General features: G+C 40.8%; 3 protein-coding genes across 5 annotated transcripts; 2 read left to right on the top strand and 1 right to left on the bottom strand.

Annotated features, from left to right (window-relative positions):
• Positions 1 to 709: 709 nt before the first annotated feature.
• snapc1b (small nuclear RNA activating complex, polypeptide 1b) lies at positions 710 to 6,347 on the bottom strand. Its single transcript, XM_034675087.1, has 10 exons — positions 6,028 to 6,347; positions 5,419 to 5,578; positions 5,183 to 5,323; positions 4,044 to 4,148; positions 3,807 to 3,962; positions 3,598 to 3,651; positions 1,832 to 1,894; positions 1,509 to 1,647; positions 1,314 to 1,385; positions 710 to 1,213 (listed from the first exon to the last, which is right to left on the bottom strand). Exons 1-10 carry the CDS (start codon positions 6,156 to 6,158, stop codon positions 1,179 to 1,181), a joined length of 1,056 nt encoding a protein of 351 aa, XP_034530978.1. The 5' UTR covers positions 6,159 to 6,347; the 3' UTR covers positions 710 to 1,178.
• A 765-nt stretch (positions 6,348 to 7,112) lies between these two features.
• On the top strand, positions 7,113 to 10,168 carry yipf6 (Yip1 domain family, member 6). Its single transcript, XM_034674672.1, has 2 exons — positions 7,113 to 7,691; positions 9,430 to 10,168. Exons 1-2 carry the CDS (start codon positions 7,353 to 7,355, stop codon positions 9,775 to 9,777), a joined length of 687 nt encoding a protein of 228 aa, XP_034530563.1. The 5' UTR covers positions 7,113 to 7,352; the 3' UTR covers positions 9,778 to 10,168.
• Positions 10,169 to 13,294: 3,126 nt separating this feature from the next.
• LOC117806012 lies at positions 13,295 to 17,615 on the top strand. 3 transcript variants are annotated; one of them, XR_004629581.1, is made up of 5 exons: positions 13,296 to 14,186; positions 14,697 to 14,900; positions 15,358 to 15,568; positions 15,757 to 17,109; positions 17,193 to 17,615. XR_004629581.1 is itself a non-coding variant. In XM_034674671.1 (4 exons), exons 1-4 carry the CDS (start codon positions 13,481 to 13,483, stop codon positions 16,007 to 16,009), a joined length of 1,329 nt encoding a protein of 442 aa, XP_034530562.1. In that variant the 5' UTR covers positions 13,295 to 13,480; the 3' UTR covers positions 16,010 to 17,615. The 3 variants fall into 3 exon arrangements, 2 of the variants coding, with proteins under 2 accessions (XP_034530562.1, XP_034530561.1); XM_034674671.1 differs by having other exon boundaries at positions 13,295 to 14,186; positions 15,403 to 15,568; positions 15,757 to 17,615; XM_034674670.1 differs by having other exon boundaries at positions 15,757 to 17,615.
• Positions 17,616 to 18,356: the final 741 nt, after the last annotated feature.

Here is an 18,356-nt window from a genome sequence, read left to right on the forward strand (position 1 = left end):
CAGGAACCTGAAGGAGTCCACAGTAGACACAGTGCTGTTCAGGATGGTGGGGGGGGGGGGGGGGGGGGGGGGGGGGGGGGGGGCTTCTCCTGAAATCCACTGTCATCTCTACCGTCTTGAGCGGGTTCAGCTCCAGATGGTTCTGACTACACTAGAGAGCCGGATGTTCCAAATCCCATTAGGACCAATATCTGACGGTTCATTACTTGTTGATAACTATTTTAAAATCCAAATTCATATCCAAACTTGATTCACAAAGTCATTTCATGAGAAACAAAAAAGAAGGAATACTTACCTTTAAATGTTAGCTTGTTAGTGTTGGCTGCAGTTTATGGACTCTGGTTGACATCCTTAAGGGCCAAGGTTGAGGTACTTTCCAATCACATATCTCAATACATTTATTATATTCATTTCAATGTTTGCTCTTGAAGACAAAAAATAACCCCAACAAAATGCTAGCTAAGGTTAAAGAGACATTTAACTACTGTTTAAATCTGATTCAAACACAAAACACATGTACATGAGCCCAAAGCAGACATGCCTCCATACAATTGTATTTAGTTTCGCATTGCTGTTTTCTCAGGATATTTTTTTAACGTCAGATGGTCATAACAATAGCCTTATAAATCTAAAGAAAAAGCTTTTATATCCTGAAATAACACAACGATTCAACCTCAATCATGTCTCAATAAAGAGCCAAACAAAAAAAGTTATTATAAAAACAGTTTTATAAACAGACACTGGAACTTCATAAAGGGAAGTATTTCACAGAAGAACCTGTGTAAAGACATAAACTGAACAAAGAACATGTTAACACGTCTAAACTTAATCACAAGGTGCATAATACAGCTTAAAGACACATCCTGTGCTTCCCTCACTGTTATAGGCAAATGGTAACATTTCTCTGACTATACAGGAGAGGTGCAGGGTTCATCTTCAATGATAGACAGGTTAAAAAAAGAGCAGTTCTTTTTACAGTCAATTTAGTGAGTTAATTAAACTCTACTTTTTTATAAAAAAAAAAAATATATAAAATCTCACTTTTCTTTGATGCAGAAGGATAAAAGATGAAAGAGAATTCCTTACAATCACACAACTTTTCTCAACATTTCAAACTAAACTTTGAAAAACTATTGAACAGCAGCTCCAATCAGGTAAATCCTGTGATGTCTTCATCACTACGTGGGTTTTATCTTCTTCTTTCTTGGTTGTTCTAAAAGGAGATAGAGAAAAACATGATTCAGGTTACAACTTGATGCAGGAAGTCTAACAGAAATAGACATTTTTTAACTGTACGGATGCTGATGGTGTACCTTCAGGAACAAAGTCCACTGTGGTGAGGCGGTTGATCTGAGTGGCTGATGTGGCTTCTTTCCACAGGTCACCTGACAGGAAGAAAGTTTCCAAAACTTAATTTGATTTGACAAAATATATAAATGTAGTAAAATAATAAAATCTGTATTTTTTTCATGTATTTTAGAATGTGTGAAGGTTTTAGGGGGATTTACCTGAGATGTGTAAGTTCTCATTGGTTCTGAATTTAAGTGACAGTTTTTTGGATCTGGAGTGACCTGACGATGTGGAGGGTCCTGTCTCGTTACTCGTAAGATCCAGTTCCACTTGGCGATGGCGTCGGGACTTACAGGCCTGAGACAAACACATACATTCACATTCTTCAAGATTAAATTGTTTACTTTAATTTTGATTGATTATTTAAATCAATAAATGTACTTTAAAAAGCACATTTAAAAGAGATGAATGCTTCATGGTTAATGTCTGTTTTTACTTATTTGCTTTAATAAGATATTTCAAATGTAAGTGTAACACAAACCTCTGCTGCCTCTCCATAGGCTTTTGATTTGATGGCTGCCAGACGATCAGCCCGTTCAGAGCACTGAGGAAAAAAACAGGCAGTCAGGAAACAGAGACACTCATTGAAAAACACAATATTTCTGCTTTCAAAAAAGGCACAGGTTGCATGGTGGACTTTAAACTCTTCACTGAGAAGCAAAAAAAAAACTGTAACTTTATTGAAGGTGGAAGTATGACGTGACGATGAGTGTAGCCTCTGTACATGAGGCCACTGCTTCACCAACAGAGCTGAACCAATGACTTAAGCATTCCAAATTTGATGAGAAATGCCATCATAATTAACCAGAGTCCAAAGTGATACCTGCATAATGCAGATTTTAAACAAACCTTGAGATTATTTAAAAAGATTTAAAGGTGACATATCATGCAAAATTGACTTTTTAATGGTTCTCTACCCCTGTTCTGATTTCTCCACCTTTCTGTAAATGTGTGTGAAACCAGCCGTTTCAGACTTCAGTGTTTTTGTTACGTCACAACAATATCCGGTCTGTAACTGGAAGTCAGAGCTCGGAGCTTGTTCAGCCCATAGACTGTAGAAAATACAACTCAACTCTCCTCCGTTTTTCATTCCCTGCACACATGTGTGCTAACAAGGAGCTTAGGAGGGAGGCATGCTAGTTGTAGGCTGTCTTAATAAACACAGAGGTCGGTTTTACTCCCCACGTCTGCAGATTTGAAGATCTAGTGGATGATTTTTATTTATCATGGATAAGTGCTAGCGCTAGTTAGCATAGCTACATAGCATAGCTACATAGCTACATGTCGTAGCTGTAGCTGTGTACCAAGACCCATGTCGACACACTGACAAATAAAACAACAAGAAACACAGAATATGTGACCAATCCTTCAGAAAAGGTCCCGCTGCCTTTCTGGTAGAGGTCGGTTTTACTCCCCACGTCTGCAGATTTGAAGATCTAGTGGATGATTTTTATTTGTCATGGATAAGTGCTAGCGCTAATTAGCATAGCCACATAGCTACATGTTCATAGCTGTAGCTGTAGCTCTGTACCAAGACACACGTCGACATACTGATAAATAAAACAACAAGAAACACTAAATCTGTGACCAATCCTTCAGAAAGGTCCTGCTACAACGCCTCTCCGTCAGGATCAGATTATGGATCAGATTCAGAGGGTTGAAGTAACGTGATCTCTGAGCAGCCATGTATATTCAGCCAACATGTAAACATTAGATCAATGTGCTGGAGAGCTGAGGCACATCCACTTCCTGAGGGGGCGTGGTCAGAGAGAAAACAGAGTGTTCTGAGGAGGACTGAAGAAGAGGACTTTTCAGGCATGCCAAAATCTGATTTCAAAGTGTTTTTTTGAGCATAAACTTTAAAGACATGTTTTGGGGACCTCTTAGACCAATATACATTGATGAAAAAAGCGTGATATGTCACCTTTAAGAGAAAAAACAGCCGATCCCAACATCTTATGTGAGGATGGAGTCGTAGAATGTCTTTGCATGTTAGATAATTGATAATTAAAATAGTTTTCAGTTAAATCATTGATGAAAGAAATGATCCCTGCACTTTTATATCTTTAATCAGGTATCATTCATAAGAAAGCACCACCATTTATTTATTTTGTTGCAAAAATATGTATTTGTAAAGAAATCAAAGCTCTAAATGTAGTGGAGTGAATGATAAAATAGTGGAGTGTAAATATAAAATGGCATGAAAAAAAACCTCAAGTAATTTCCTCTCATCACTGTCCAACTAACCTCCTGCTGTGAAGACGTTCCCTCTCCGCTGTCTTCCTCAAAATCAGTCCCATCCTGAAACACAACCATCAACCAATCATGTAAACATCAGAAAAATAACTATGACATTAAAAAATAATGTTCCTTTAATGACCTGAGTATTCTTCAATTTCAAACAATTAAAACGCTACACAACTCAGGACATTTTGTTGTTTAAGGGAAAGCCTCACCTCTCTTTGCTGCCATTTGTAAAAATCCACTACAGTGCCGCGCAGATGAGGAACGAGATGTTTTTTCATCAGATTAACGGGCGTGGCTGCATCTTCTGATGTCAGAGAGGCAGAGGTCTTCAGCTTGTCATAGAGATCATGGATGTTTGATAGTTCCTGCAAGAGGACAAATAGCACGATTCAACACGCTGATGTATCTATGGTTAAATATCTGACCTGAGCAGGCTCACTGCTCACCTCCAGCAGCTCGATGTTGATGAGCTGCTGCGGACGAGACGCTCGCTCTATGAACGCTTCACACAACGGAGACTTCTCTGGTTTCTTCTTCTTCTTGAAGGTAAGCTGATAGGAGAGGAAGAGGAGAGACAGCAGAATGTGTTCATGTGTATTTTGCCTCTACAGTAGATACTAAATATCTTGATACATTTGAACTGGCATTTAGGGTTTTAAAGGTGACATATCATGCAAAATGGACTTTTTAATGGTTCTCTACCTGAAATATGTTTCCCTGGCATGTCTACAAACCCCCCGAGAATGAAAAAAATCCATTCTGCCCCTGTTCTGATTTCTCCACCTTTCTGTAAATGTGTGTGAAACGAGCCGTTTCAGACTTCAGTGTTTTTGTTACGTAACAACAATATCCGGTCTGTCACGGAGTCAGAGCTCGGAGCTTGTTCAGCCCATAGACTGTAAAAAATAATACTGAACCCCTCCTCTGTTTTTCATTACCTGCACACATGTGTGCTAACAAGGAGCTTAGGAGGGAGGCATGCTAGTTGTAGGCTGTCTTAATAAACACAAAGGTCGGTTTTACTCCCCACGTCTGCAGATTTGAAGATCTAGTGGATGATTTTTATTTGTCATGGATAAGTGCTAGCGCTAGTTAGCATAGCCACATAGCTACATGTTCGTAGCTGTAGCTGTGTACCAAGACACACGTCGACATACTGATAAATAAAACAACAAGAAACACAGAATCTGTGACCAATCCTTCAGAAAGGTCCTGCTACAGGCGCCTCTCCGTCAGGATCAGATTCTGGATCAGATTCAGAGGGTTGAAGTAACGCGATCTCTGAGCAGCCGTGTATATTCAGCCAACATGTAAACATTAGATCAACGTGCTGGAGAGCCGAGGCACATCCACTTCCTGAGGGGGCGTGGTCAGAGGGAAAACAGAGTGTTCTGAGGAGGACTGAAGAAGAGGGCTAACAAGACCAAAATCTGATTTCAAAGTGTTTTTTGAGCATAAACTTTAAAGACATGTTTTGGGGACCTCTTAAACCAATATATATTGATGAAAAAAGCGTGATATGTTACCTTTAAGTGAAAATCAACTGTGGGTGTGTGTGTGTGTTTATGTGAGGCAAACAGCTCACCAGAGTGGGCATGGCAGTGAAGTGGAAAGCTTTGAGGAACATCAGCTGATGGAGGATGTAAACAACATCAAGATGCTTGGCTTCCAGGGCGTCCTTCTCTAACTTCTTCACATCCTCCCAGTCCCTCAGCGCCAGACGGATCTACAAGCAGAAACAGAGTGACACCGTTTCATAACCTTTAGCTAAATCACTAACCAATGATAAGACATGTAAAGTGCATGTGTTGTGTTCCCGACCTGTGCTGGAGGTGAGGCAGTCTGACATCGATACAAGCTGTACAGCAGGTACAGACCTCCCACTCTGATCTGGAAGCTGAACGGAGGCAGGAAGAAGGTGCAGGCTGTCTCCAAAAGCAGGCGACTAAACTGTCGCTTCTCATGCTTCGCTTCAATACCACTGAAAAACAAGAAGATATATATGCTGGAAGTCAGTCAGACTCTAACTCATTAAGTTGTATGGAGGCCAGTTTGCATCATACACAGTATTATCCAGGAAATCACAGTTTGGGGCTTTTCCACAGCAGGCAATCTTTGCAGGATTTATTGCATTTTAACTCTGTTTAACTTCCCAAATATGGACTTGTGAATTATGATAGCTAATATAACATAATACCTTCAACTTTTGAAATAATATACCACATCAACAAGAAATTCTCCTTTCCACTTATTAAAAATGAAACAAAATAAACACGTTTTAGAATTGTTTGCTAACAAGATATTGGTAGGTATAATAAATGAGGTATATCATGAAGCATTTGATGTTGAATTGTGATAGATATGGGAGTTGATTTTGTCTTAAAATGTAGATAACAGGAGATTATGAAGTTGACAATAAAGAGAACCTACTGAACTATCTCGGAGAACTTCATTTCCCTCCAGATCTTAGAGAAAACCTCGAAACGGACAGACTCCGTTATCTGGAGGCGGTTCAGGAGCTCCTCACAGTCTGCTTTCACCAACTTTCGAGATTTATCCATCTCACTGCTGCTTTCCCAAACCAGGCAACGAAAAAGTAAAATAAATGGATTTAAAATCAGTTATCTAGTATTACTTATAACCACATTTTGAAAGGATAGCAGTTCTTTCTGGGCTAAAAACGTGTAAAACAGGGGGGAGCCATAAAGTAAACACGACTCGATAACGACCGTCAATGGATGAGTACGTCATCAGTCCGCGACATTATGTTAGTCTGTGTTGATGCATTCAAGGACGTCGCGAAATAATCGTTCATTTTATGTTAACAAAAAATGTGACAGTTATTGTAACGAATTATAATTCATAGTGTCAACTAAGTTTTTAAAATATTATTGCTTAACCGTTGAGACAAAAAAAACATATCGTTAATATGTATATAAATCGCACCGGGTGATAAAGGACTTAACCTAATTTAAATATAAGAGATAAGAGATATACTTTATTTGTCCCCCGTTGGGGGAAATTTCTTTTGTTACAGCAGCTTACAACACGGGACAGGGGAATACAACAATGTACTAACATAGTTAAAAAATTAAATAACAATAATAATAGCAATGACAAGGGTAAAATAAAATAAGATAAAATATGGCAACTATTACAGATATATACACACTATGTACACTTCTATCTGATAAATAGATAAGGTAAGTTATTGCACGATAAAAGTTGCACTAAGTTATTTAAAAACAAACATACACAGTATGAAGAACAGTGAATGGATACAATAGTTAATTGTGAATGTGCCAAGTCACATAGTAACTGCCATGTAGTGGAATGAAAAAAATATTAAGACTGTTTGAATTAATAACCAATCTGAAATTACGTTTTCTGTCCTAAACTCATCAGTTTGTTACAAAAGTTAAAACCTGCATCATTAATATCATACATCTAACGAATAGGAGCCAATAGTGTTTTTTAATCTTTAAAACTGTTTTTGCCGTACTGTACTTGAATGCACCATCAGGATGTCCTTGACGTCACACGGAAGTAAACAATCCCCAGCTGACGTGGAGCAACAGTCCCTCACACCCGACAGGACGGACTGGGTGAACTGGAGCTGAATTCTCTGAGTTAGGGAGACGTGTGTCGCCTCTGTGGACCACTTGTTGTATCATTTATTAAATGGACTCCGCTGCTGTCATCTAAACTCCCGGAACAACCAGCGGCCCTCGTGAAACTCCTCGCTCTGAAGTAAAATGGCGGCAGTGGAAGAGGCCAGCAGACCGTTCGCCGGGCTGTCAGATGTCTCTATCTCGGAGGACATCCCCGTGGAGGGGGACATCTCTGTGCCCATGAGCTCCTCCAGGCGGGACGATGAGTTCTCCACCTTAGACGAGCCGGTGAAGGAGACCATTCTGCGAGACCTGAGGGCCGTGGGGAACAAGTTCATCCACGTCCTCTACCCGAAGAGGAGCTCGGCTCTGCTGCGGGACTGGGACCTGTGGGGCCCGCTGCTGCTCTGCGTGACGCTGGCTCTGCTGCTGCAGGGCGGCGCGGCGGACAGCGATGACCAGGGGGGACCGCAGTTCGCTGAGGTACACACTTTTACCTTCTATTGCACTAAAACTCCTACTGTTCATTTTGACTAGACGTGGTGTTGATAGTCAAAATGTGGACTCAGTGCTTAGTCCTTCAAGATACTGTAGAGATAAAGGTTAACACGAGGCCCACATGTCCCACAGCGTCAGGTAAAACCCCTGTGCAAAGCCCCGTCACCCTTACTGCCTTTAAAGCTCCAGTAGGGAGTATTTCACTTGTTTTAAAACAGCCTGAAATAACTACCAGAACCTCTCTCTGATCAAATGAGACCACCAGGACAATACTGATCAAATTTACATAAGAATATATGTCTAAATGGTTATTTCTAATGCACAAAACTACTGCCAGGGGTAGGTGTTAGACATACGGCCCGCAGGTTTAAACCGGCCTGCAAGAGGTTCCAATCCGGCCCATGGATGACTTCCCAAAGTGGAACCATTGCAGAGAAGACATGAGCTACTATTGTTCAATAAAAGTAACTGCAGTTTCATATTTGTCCTCTGGGGAGTAACATACAATCATAGTGCTGATGGAGCGCACCTGAACAGTGAACGCTCCAGGAGAATATTTGCAGTTTGCATAATCCGGTGGAAATTCCTAGACTTTTAGAGCACTTCATGATCCAATCAACACTAAAGTTTATGTATATGTAAACTTGTAACAGCAGGAGAGGTGGATCCACATTTTTGAGAAAAGGGAGCCACATTTCATGCACATGCTTACCATACATGTGCATATGTCATAGGTCCCACTATGAGACTCATCAAGGCGAAAAATACAACAGCTGTTTTTCTAAAAGATAGTTCATGTAATGTGGACTTTTTCAGAATGTACTTGTATTTTTTGCACTAAAACAAAGGGACACATTTTGAGTTGTCCTTCTCTATTTTTATTATTCTATGATTTTACTGGTCTGGTCCACTTGAGATCAAATTGGTCTGTATGTGGCCACTGAACTGAAATGAGTTTGACACTCTGTGTTAGACAAAGTGGTAAACAGCACACTTAAAAAGGCATTTCATCCAAGCGGCAACCTCCGGTCTAACAATAAGAGTCCAATGCAGAAGTGCTAAAAACTGCAGTTCATCGAGGATCCACTTGAGGCTGGCTCTGGAAGTACAGGAAACCACATACACACCAATTCAAAGAAGACGATCTTTACAGCAGAAATAAACATGTTTAAAGCCTGGTGCAAAAGACGAGTGTAGTCTGAATAGCTCATTTCTTGATCGGCACACACTGTAGGGGATATTAATTTTTTTCTAATGCAGCAATTTCGAAGATATTGAGATTACGAGTCTTCCAATGAGAGGCACAGCTGCCTTGATTGACAGGCGGGAACACTGTATCTGTTGGCTAGGAGGCTCAAAGCCCGCCTCTTCACGCCACAATCGCTCCATAGAAGCAATATGGCTGCCGCCGCCGATTGGCCTCAAAACAGCTCTTCAGAAACAGATGGGTGACATCACAGATACTACGTCCATATTTTATACAGTCTATGGTTTCATCACATTTATCACCATAACTCTTCACAATGAGATTTGAAATGTGACTGTTTAAAGCTCCTGTCAGGAACTTTCTGTTTTTACTTTTGTCTTGTATCCGTGTCAGAGTCCTGAAGACTAATTGCAGTGGTTGTCAATATTTATCTAGCTAATATTTGCTCACATGAAATCATAAATCTCTCCTGTGAATCCTCACGGAGCATCATTAAAAGTGTACTTCCTCTCCCAGGTCTTCGTCATCATCTGGTTCGGCTCCATCATCATCACTCTCAACTCCAAGCTGCTCGGCGGCACCATCTCCTTCTTCCAGAGCCTGTGTGTGCTGGGTTACTGCATCATGCCTCTGACGGCGGCCATGGCGGTGTGCAGGATCGTCCTGGTGGGCGGCTCGGGGACGGTCAGCTTCGCCGTGCGGCTTGTGGTGGTGACGGCGTCCTTCGGGTGGTCCACCTTCGCCTCCACGGCTTTCCTCGCCGACAGCCAGCCGCCCAACCGCAAGGCTCTGGTGGTGTACCCGGTGTTCCTCTTCTACTTCGTGATCGGGTGGATGATCCTGACGTTCTCACCGTCGCAGTAGAAGAGAACCTAAAGGGATGGATGTGAAGTGACAAACACGAGGGAGGTTTTTGTGGAGCGAAAGAACTCAAACAAACACCGGTATCTGCCTTTGAATGAAGATAAGTGACTACTGAAATGACTGTAAGAGTTTCTGGGCGTCTGATGTTGTAATAAGACTCAATAGACTCTAAATGACTCCTTCAGGTGAAGCAATGGCTTCCCCTCAGGTCTAGAGCAGACCTGGGGACAGTTTGCTGCAGATGGAGAGTTATAAAGCTGAGGATATGTTCATATTTTTCAGTTTGTCTCACAGATAAGTTTACGAGCGGTGTATAAATAAAGTCTAGAGGCTTGTACATAGAAGTGCTTTATGAATGTCCTAACTAATACAGATGTGATAATTACTATTTCTCCTCCTCGTCTTCCTCAGTGTGTTTAAAACCTCATTCTGCTCTTGCATTTCACACTGATCGACACACTAATTTATTTACTACGTTCTCAGAGAATTTAATGCAGCTTGAATAAGAAAGTTGGTCTCTGGTCAACTGTTGTCTTTAGTTTTCAGCCTTAGTTGGACTTCTTTTAGTTTCTTTCAGGGTTTTCCCCGGATTATTTCCCAACACTGAAAATTACAAAAATAAAGCCCCTAGGAATCATCTTCAAAAATCAGAATCACCTGATTCATGTTGTTGCATTGCGAGTGGAAGAAGTTCTACATCTGAACACTATGCTTAAATTCACTATGCATGATAAATGTGAAGAAGCAGCCAGTTAGCTCATGTTAGCACCCAGACTGGAAGCAGGGAGAATCTGCATGTGTGCCTCTGTTAAAAGGTAACAAGCCTCACCAAACAGCATCTCTATAACTTTAACAACATGACCGATCTCTTTTGCTTCAACTTTTCCTCTTCACCAGAATATGTTTGACCAAGAGTGACGTCAGAGTTGCGCAAATCCTCTCATCCAGCTCTTCACATTTGCATTTCCCCAAACTATCTCTGGAGGGCTGGGTTTCATCTTAAATTGATGCACATATACATGTATGTCTGTTGAACCTTAGTGACTTATTTGAAAGTGTAACAGGTTTATCTGGTCCTTCACTGACACGATCACATGGAGAAACTTACATCATGCAGAACCTCGGAGCCAAGTGGCTGCTAAGATTTCACCTTGGATAACAATGATTGGTTTAAACTCCCAGTGTGTCTACTTACAGAGTAAAGAACTACCACAGTGAGAATGCAATCAAAACAAAACTGCACTCAGCTTCTTTAAACTGATTTAACGTGGGATAAAAAAGGAAGATGATGTTTTCTTTTCTAGAAAGTGTTTGGTTTGAGTGAATCAAGGGAATGACAATCTGAAAGAGAGTTAGACATGCTGATTTAAGGCGTGTTAATTCCTGCTATGGAGGCCTGATGCCAGTCAGCAGCTTTCACTTTGGCACAAAGCATCTTCTTCCATCAGCCTTTGTCTGTGCTTGTTTCCTTGTTTCAGGTCTGCAGGCTCAGTCAGGCCGTTACACCATGCAACAGAAGGGAGAACAAACTGGAGTTTCTAGGTTGACAATCCAGCAGTGAAAGGTTAACTTTAGGGTTATTTATAGATCAGATTAAGTAGAGTGTGTTTATTTTTCCATAGGTTACTAAGCAGTTGCATAAATGGCAGCAAAAGTCTCCACCTATTTTTGCAACCCAGTTAGATGAAGAAAAAGAACCTGGTGGTGGTGGCTCAGAAAAATCAATCTCACTTTTAAAAGTTTAAAATGGCATTCTTGGAAATGTAGGGAATTACTAACCAAGGTGAAGTTGCAGAGAATGCAACAGGTCAAAGTAGAGGAGGAATAGGTTCATTCAAAAACTTCATCATAGAGAAGTCACAGAGATCAACCAGGACATTAAAAACATGAACACTACTGTGATGTTGTTTATATGTGATGCATCTTAAATGAAGAAAATCCCAGATGATACAAGAAGCTCTGACTGCCTCCTGTTTTTGATGATTCTGTATCATCAACCACCTGTTATTTTACCCTTTCCTGACCATCTTGGTGACCTTCGACCCCTGTTCTGACCACAAATACCTTCTATCCAAATTTGACATTTTTCCTAAATCACTGAGGCCACTTCTATATCCTACCGGGCTGTATTCCAAAGTTTCTGTTGATTTCATCAATTTATAATAAAAAAAATCTTAATTAAAAATACATTTGATGAGCTGTGATTTTCTTTTATATATTTTTGTCAACTTTCAAGCTTAAAAAAATGGTGGAATATACAATTAACTCTATTTTGAACCAGTTACTTTGCAGATTGAGATTATAAATGCAAAATATACTGTAAATAGCTTAACATTGATGAAACACTATTATAAATGTATATATCCATCAGTGCATACAGTCTATGATCAGTGCACAAATAAATAAATACCTGCAGAGTCATGAACACATACAAATTTGCAGGAATCTGCATAAGTATCTTTATTTCTGGTAAGAAAGTTAAAAAAAATTACTCTAGTGAGACTTCAAATTTTCAATCAATGGTTTTTGTACCGTTACTTTGGTAAATAATAAAAGCACGAAATACAACTAACTGAAGTTAAACAATTTTAAGTGTGGGGCGTGAGCACAACAACATGAAGGGAATTGAACAAATGAGAGGACTACAACTATATTGTGCAAGAAGTACATGCAGCTGAAAATGACCTGCTGGACCACAACCATAGTATTACTTGCTTTAATGTTTGTTATATGCAAGACATTGATATCAAGCATATTTAAATGGACATAAAATATATGAAAATTAACAACCTGGACATTAAAAACATGAACACTACTGTGATGTTGTTCATATGTGATGCATCTTAAATGCAGAAATTCCCAGATGATACAAGAAGCTCTGACTGCCTCCTGTTTTTGATGAACCTGTATCATCAACCACCTGTTATTTTACCCTTTCCTTACCATCTTGGTGACCTTCGACCCCTGTTCTGACCACAAATACCTTTTATCCAAATTTGACATTTTTCCTTAATCACTGAGGCCACTTCTATATCCTACCGGGCTGTATTCCAAAGTTTCTGTTGATTTATATAAAAAAAAATCTTAATTAAAAATATATTTGAACAACAACATGAAGGGAATTGAACAAATGAGAGTACTACAACTATGTTGTGCAAGAAGTACATGCAGCTGAAAATGACCTGCTGGACCACAACCATAGTATTACTTGCTTTAATGTTTGTTATATGTAAGACACTGATATCAAGCATATTTAAATGGACATAAAAATATATGAAAATTAAATGCAGCTGTAATTTCAATGTAATGTTGGTAAGGGTTGCTTCAACTGGTGCTTCAATTGAAACACCATGTCAACAATGTAGAAGGTATTTTATATATTGTTCTTAAAACTAGCTATATGTCTTCCTTTAAGTGTGCTTGTTGTTTACATAGATATAGTTTCAGAGTTTTAAACGTTCAGTAAAATAAAGTTATAAACTCGCTGTTGAAGGGATTTGTTGTTTACCATGAGATATGATGACGCCATCACGGTGCGACAAGCGGTCCATGGAGCAGCAGAGCCCCATGGACTGATGGACTAATAACTCCTCAAGTTGTCTAATAAACGCTTTCTATGATGTCTACTTTAAACAGCAGTGTGTTGGTAATCAGTGTGTATTTGACTCCCTCTCTGCCCTCTTAAAGCGGTCTGAGGTCACTGATGGAGGAGCTGGAGCGGCTTCCTCCTGAAGTTTGGGTCTACGTCTTCAGCTACCTGACGACGGAGGAGAAGCACACGGTCCGGACCTGCTGCAGGTACATGAAGAAGCTCGTAGACCACCCTTTCCTGTGGAGGAGCAACACTGTTGTTCTGTCTGACCTCCGCCGCTACACCTACGGCTTCTGGGACACCCTGAACCACCGCAAGCTCACCCGGGTGGCGGTGCGACATCTACGGCGGAAAGAGTGGCGGCGGCTCGTCAAGTTCCTGCCGTCGCTCACTGCTATCGTGTTCATGGACGGAGAGAGACTGTACAGGCAGAAGTACCTGGATAAACTGTCGCACTTCCCCCACTTGAAGGACTTTGGGGTGTGGAACGCCAGCTGGGACGAGGCGGTGCTGGGTCGGAGTCTGAGCGAGCACCTGCGGGAGCGGCTGACTCACCTGAGCGTGTGTAACGTGCGGCTGCCCTGCACGGTGCACCTGATAAGCACCGTGGCACACCTGGTGAACTTAAGGTACCTGCTGTTTCACCAGCAGGGAGAGAGCTACTGGCCGGACAGGGTGAGACCCGTTCCCTGCAGCGTCTTCCACCACATGCTGCTCAACTTGAAGAAGCTGAAGCACCTGTCCTGGGGGATGAGGGGGGAGCCGCCAAAACCTCTGGATGATGATTACTTCAGCCCCACAGACCCAGAGCAGCCAGGTCAGCCAGGCACCTGTCCTGTCCATCTGTCTATATGTCCGTCCACTCAGACTGAGGGACACTGCTGTGGTTTCTCTTTGTTGTTTCACAGATCAGTCCAGTTCTTCTGACACTTTTGACCTTTTAATCTCAAAACACATGTGCCAACTTGAGCTGGGTATTAAGTTCAATGGATGACAAACTATTGAAGAGTGAATGTTGGCTTTAATTTACACCTCCAGTGACTTTCTGTGGTTGTTCATGTTGTGAACAGTACCTGCATCTGTAATGAGATGTTTTTCCTGAACCCACAGTCAGAAGTCAGAGCTTGCTGATATTTCACACCCACAGATCCTTATAATGTCCATTCTTCTTGTCTGATTCCTCCTGTTAGAAGTGATAACAAATGGCTTTAAAATAATCTATACAAACATTAGTCATTTTGCACATCACTAAGCTGATAAATCCCAAAAAATGTAAAAAGATTTTAAAAGTCCTCACATCTCCTCCTCCTCCTCCTTGGTCCCACAGGAGCTCCTCGGTACAGCGGTCCGGCACTCACCAGTCTGGAGCTGTTGGATTACCCAGAATCCATCCTGCCAGAGAACGCCCTGAGAAGTCTGACCTCCCTCAGGTCATTGACGGTGCGCTACAGCTACATGAGAGAGGGCATCAAGTGTCGCCTTAAGTCCTGGTTGAGTCCTCTTCAACAGCTGGAGACCCTCACCATCATTGGTCAGTAGTCAACGACCTTCTTCTTCTTCTTCTTCTTCTTCTTCTTCTTCTTCTTCTTCTTGGTTTTGGGTTGATTTTTTTTGTCTCTTTTATCCAGATTACATATTTTATCTAATTTGTTTATATCTGTCAACAAACTAAATGTAACAACAATCACTGTGAGTATTACTGATGATGAGGTTCCATCTGTTTCTTAGCCAACTGTCATCTCTTGACTCACTGAGGAGTGGCCACATGAGGGAGATTGAAGCTTTTCTTAATTTGGACACATTTTACCTTCAATAACTTCAAGATCAGGTGCCAACTTTAAGACATTTGGTGCAATTTGGATGCCGATTTGATGGATACGCGATATGTGGTTGATTAATGGTGCTCTTTCTGTACTGAACCATGAGATAAAGACCTCCTCTACATTAATAAACCTTTATGTCAAACCTCCTGCTGTTTGTTCTCTCAGGTGGTAACACTCTTGCTTCCTATACGACCACCCTCCCATCCTCAGTGACCCGGCTGACGCTGCGTGTGGGCATAACTCTGAAAGACATTGACTTGATCGCGCCTGCAGTCCCGGGACTCCAGCACCTGGACATCGAGCAGAATCGATCTAGCGGCAGCCTCTGCAGACGGATCCCTATGTTGTTTCCTCAGCTCAAGACGCTCAGGATACGGTGAGCCACGCAGGAAACCAGTTATAAGTTGAAGAGAATGAAACACCTACTTCTACACACAATGCTTGGCACTTTCAGTCATGCTGTTGTTTGATAATGATGTCACGTCTTAAAACCATGGTGAAGTTTTTGTATTTTGATGCCAACAGAGCTCAAGCTCACATCACAGGCTTTCTCTCGTTTCTCAGGTTTCTCCGTAAAGAACCAGAGAAGGACCTCCTGAACCTCCTCCGGCTGCAGCACCTGGAGCGTCTGGAGCTGCTGGTGGATCGCTCATTCATCCACCAGGATTACTTGAACAATCACATGTGGCCCAGCCCGAGCGTGCAGGAACTGATTGACCAGCTCCGAAGGCTGTCGCATAACCGGATCAGCGTCGTCACGAAGATGCGTCCGAGAAACCTCCTGAGAGAGTGTGACTGTTTGAGTGAAGTCGACTGAGAGGACAGACTTTGAGAAGGTTTAAGTTTGAAGAAGTCAGTCACCACCAGAGTCAAGAACGGGAAATGAAAAGACGTCAGAGAACCTGAAGTGGAGACTGTTTGTTTTTCTTTTTAATCAGGCTTAAAGCCCTTTATTCTGTCAGGGAAGGACTGTGGATAGAGCAGGAGACAGAGTGGGGAGTGACATGCAGGAAAAGGCCCATAGGTTGTAGTCAAACCCTGTCCCTGGGGAAAGACTTGAATGAATTGTTTAATTTATGTTACTGAGAAATAAGAAGCACAGAGTGATGAGTTATATGATGGTTGTTCACTTATGAAATAAGGGCTTTGGAAATGTTAATCGTACTGAAGTAATTATGACAACTTGTAAACATTGAGGACCGTCAGTATTTACTTTAAGAGATCAATGAGGAACAAAGAGAGAATATGAGACTGTATTAGATAAAGGCCTGGTGTTCTTCAGATATCAGTGGGAAAAAAAGCAGCATTAATGAATTAATGAATTAAATACAGTCTTCATCAGTGAATAAATACGGACATGATGTATCCTGTATTTACGTGCACAACTGGCTTTAAAGGCGAGTCAGAATTTTTATTTCTGTTTAAACGGCAAGCAAATTAGTTGCTTCAGAATATCCTTATTTTTTAAAACAGATAAAGTAATATAAGTTTTAAATTCAGTCTAAGAAAGCGAATGCTACTATCATGGAAAAGATCAATGTTTTATTTTTAGTTATTCTTAACTGAAACTGTTGCTACTGCAGTACTTGTCAGACTTAATGACAAACAAAATGCTGCTAAAACTATATATTTTTTATTTTATATATTTCACAGCAGAGCTTTTTCTGAAATATATATTTGATGGTTTAAGGAAAGCAGGATGAGACATTATCTTAAATAAAAACTACCTGAAGCTCATGTGAGGACCTTTCAGTTTATGTTGATTTTGGCGCCCCCTGTGGAAACAGTGCTTCCCTATTTCTCTTGTTCTGCAGCTGTTAGTAATGTTTTGTGATAAACAATCTCATCCTGCTTTCTTTAAACAGTTAATTATATCACTCAGTGTGAATCTTTAATGTGGAGATGTAAACAAAATCTGTTTCTGCAGCACGCTGTAACTCACCTCACAGTCATTAGCAGTAGCATTAAACATGTCACTGATGGTCTGCTGGGTCAGAGAGGTTCTACGTTTCAGTCTGGACGCTTTGTTTTATGTTCACTCTCATGGTGATGATGCATTTAAAGTAATTGTCCAAGACATTATAGTTTCAAAAAGCAGCCTCTGGATGTGTACGCTTTGTGCACGCTGCATTCAGTGCCATTCTTGTGCAAAATTTAAAGTCACTTGAGCCGTTTACATTAGAAATCGCCCCTTCAGTTTTTCTTTGAACATAATTTAATACAAAGTGGATCTAAAGTGACAATGTGTTATGAGGAGTAGATTTTTTTTACACTTGACTTTTGATTTAAGAAAGCTCCTGTCCCTGTATTTCACTGATGATTAAAAGCCTGCTTTGTTTTTTGTGCAGCAAAAATCCTCTCAGTTGTTTGTGATCAGTTGAATGTTGATCACTGGGACAAAATGCATTAAAGAAAATTCAGTCTGGTTGTTTATTTCTTCACTTGGCTAAAGTCAGAGATTAGGACTCCAAAAATCCACTTCAATTATATAAGAAGTCATCAAACATGATTAATAATCTACAGAAAACAATAATACATTTAATTTGAAGTGTTTATTTTAGAGCTGTGACTACAAGTAGTGTTTATTACATTTAAAATAAACATTTGCACTGCACTTGAGATAATTTACCTAAGTATACATTCATGGCCAAAAGTTTTGAGAATGACACAACTATTAATTTTCACAAAGTCTGCTGTTTCAGTTTTTATAATGGCAATTTGCATATACTCCAGAATGTTATGAGGAGTGATCAGCTCAACTGCAATTAATTGCAAAGTCCCTCTTTGCCTTGAAAATGAACTTTATCACCAAAAACACATTTCCACTGCATTTCAGCCCTGCCACAAAAGGACCAGCTAACATCATTTCAATGACACACAGGTGTCACACACATTAACACAGGTGTGGGTGTTGATGAGGACAAGGCTGGCGATCAATCTGTCATGATTGAGTGACTGGACACTTTAAAAGGAAGATGGTGCATGACACCATTGTTCCTCATCTGTTAGCCATGGTTACCTGCAAGGAAACACGTGCAGCCATCATTGCATTGCACAAAAAGGGCCTAACAGGGAAGTTTATAGCAGCAAGTAAGATTGCACCTCAGTCAACTGTCTATCCAATTATCAAGAACTTCAAGGAGAGAGGTTCAATTGTTGCCAAA

Source organism: Notolabrus celidotus, chromosome 22 (assembly GCF_009762535.1).
Source record: "Notolabrus celidotus isolate fNotCel1 chromosome 22, fNotCel1.pri, whole genome shotgun sequence".
In the NCBI taxonomy this organism is placed as follows: Eukaryota; Metazoa; Chordata; class Actinopteri; order Labriformes; family Labridae; genus Notolabrus; species Notolabrus celidotus.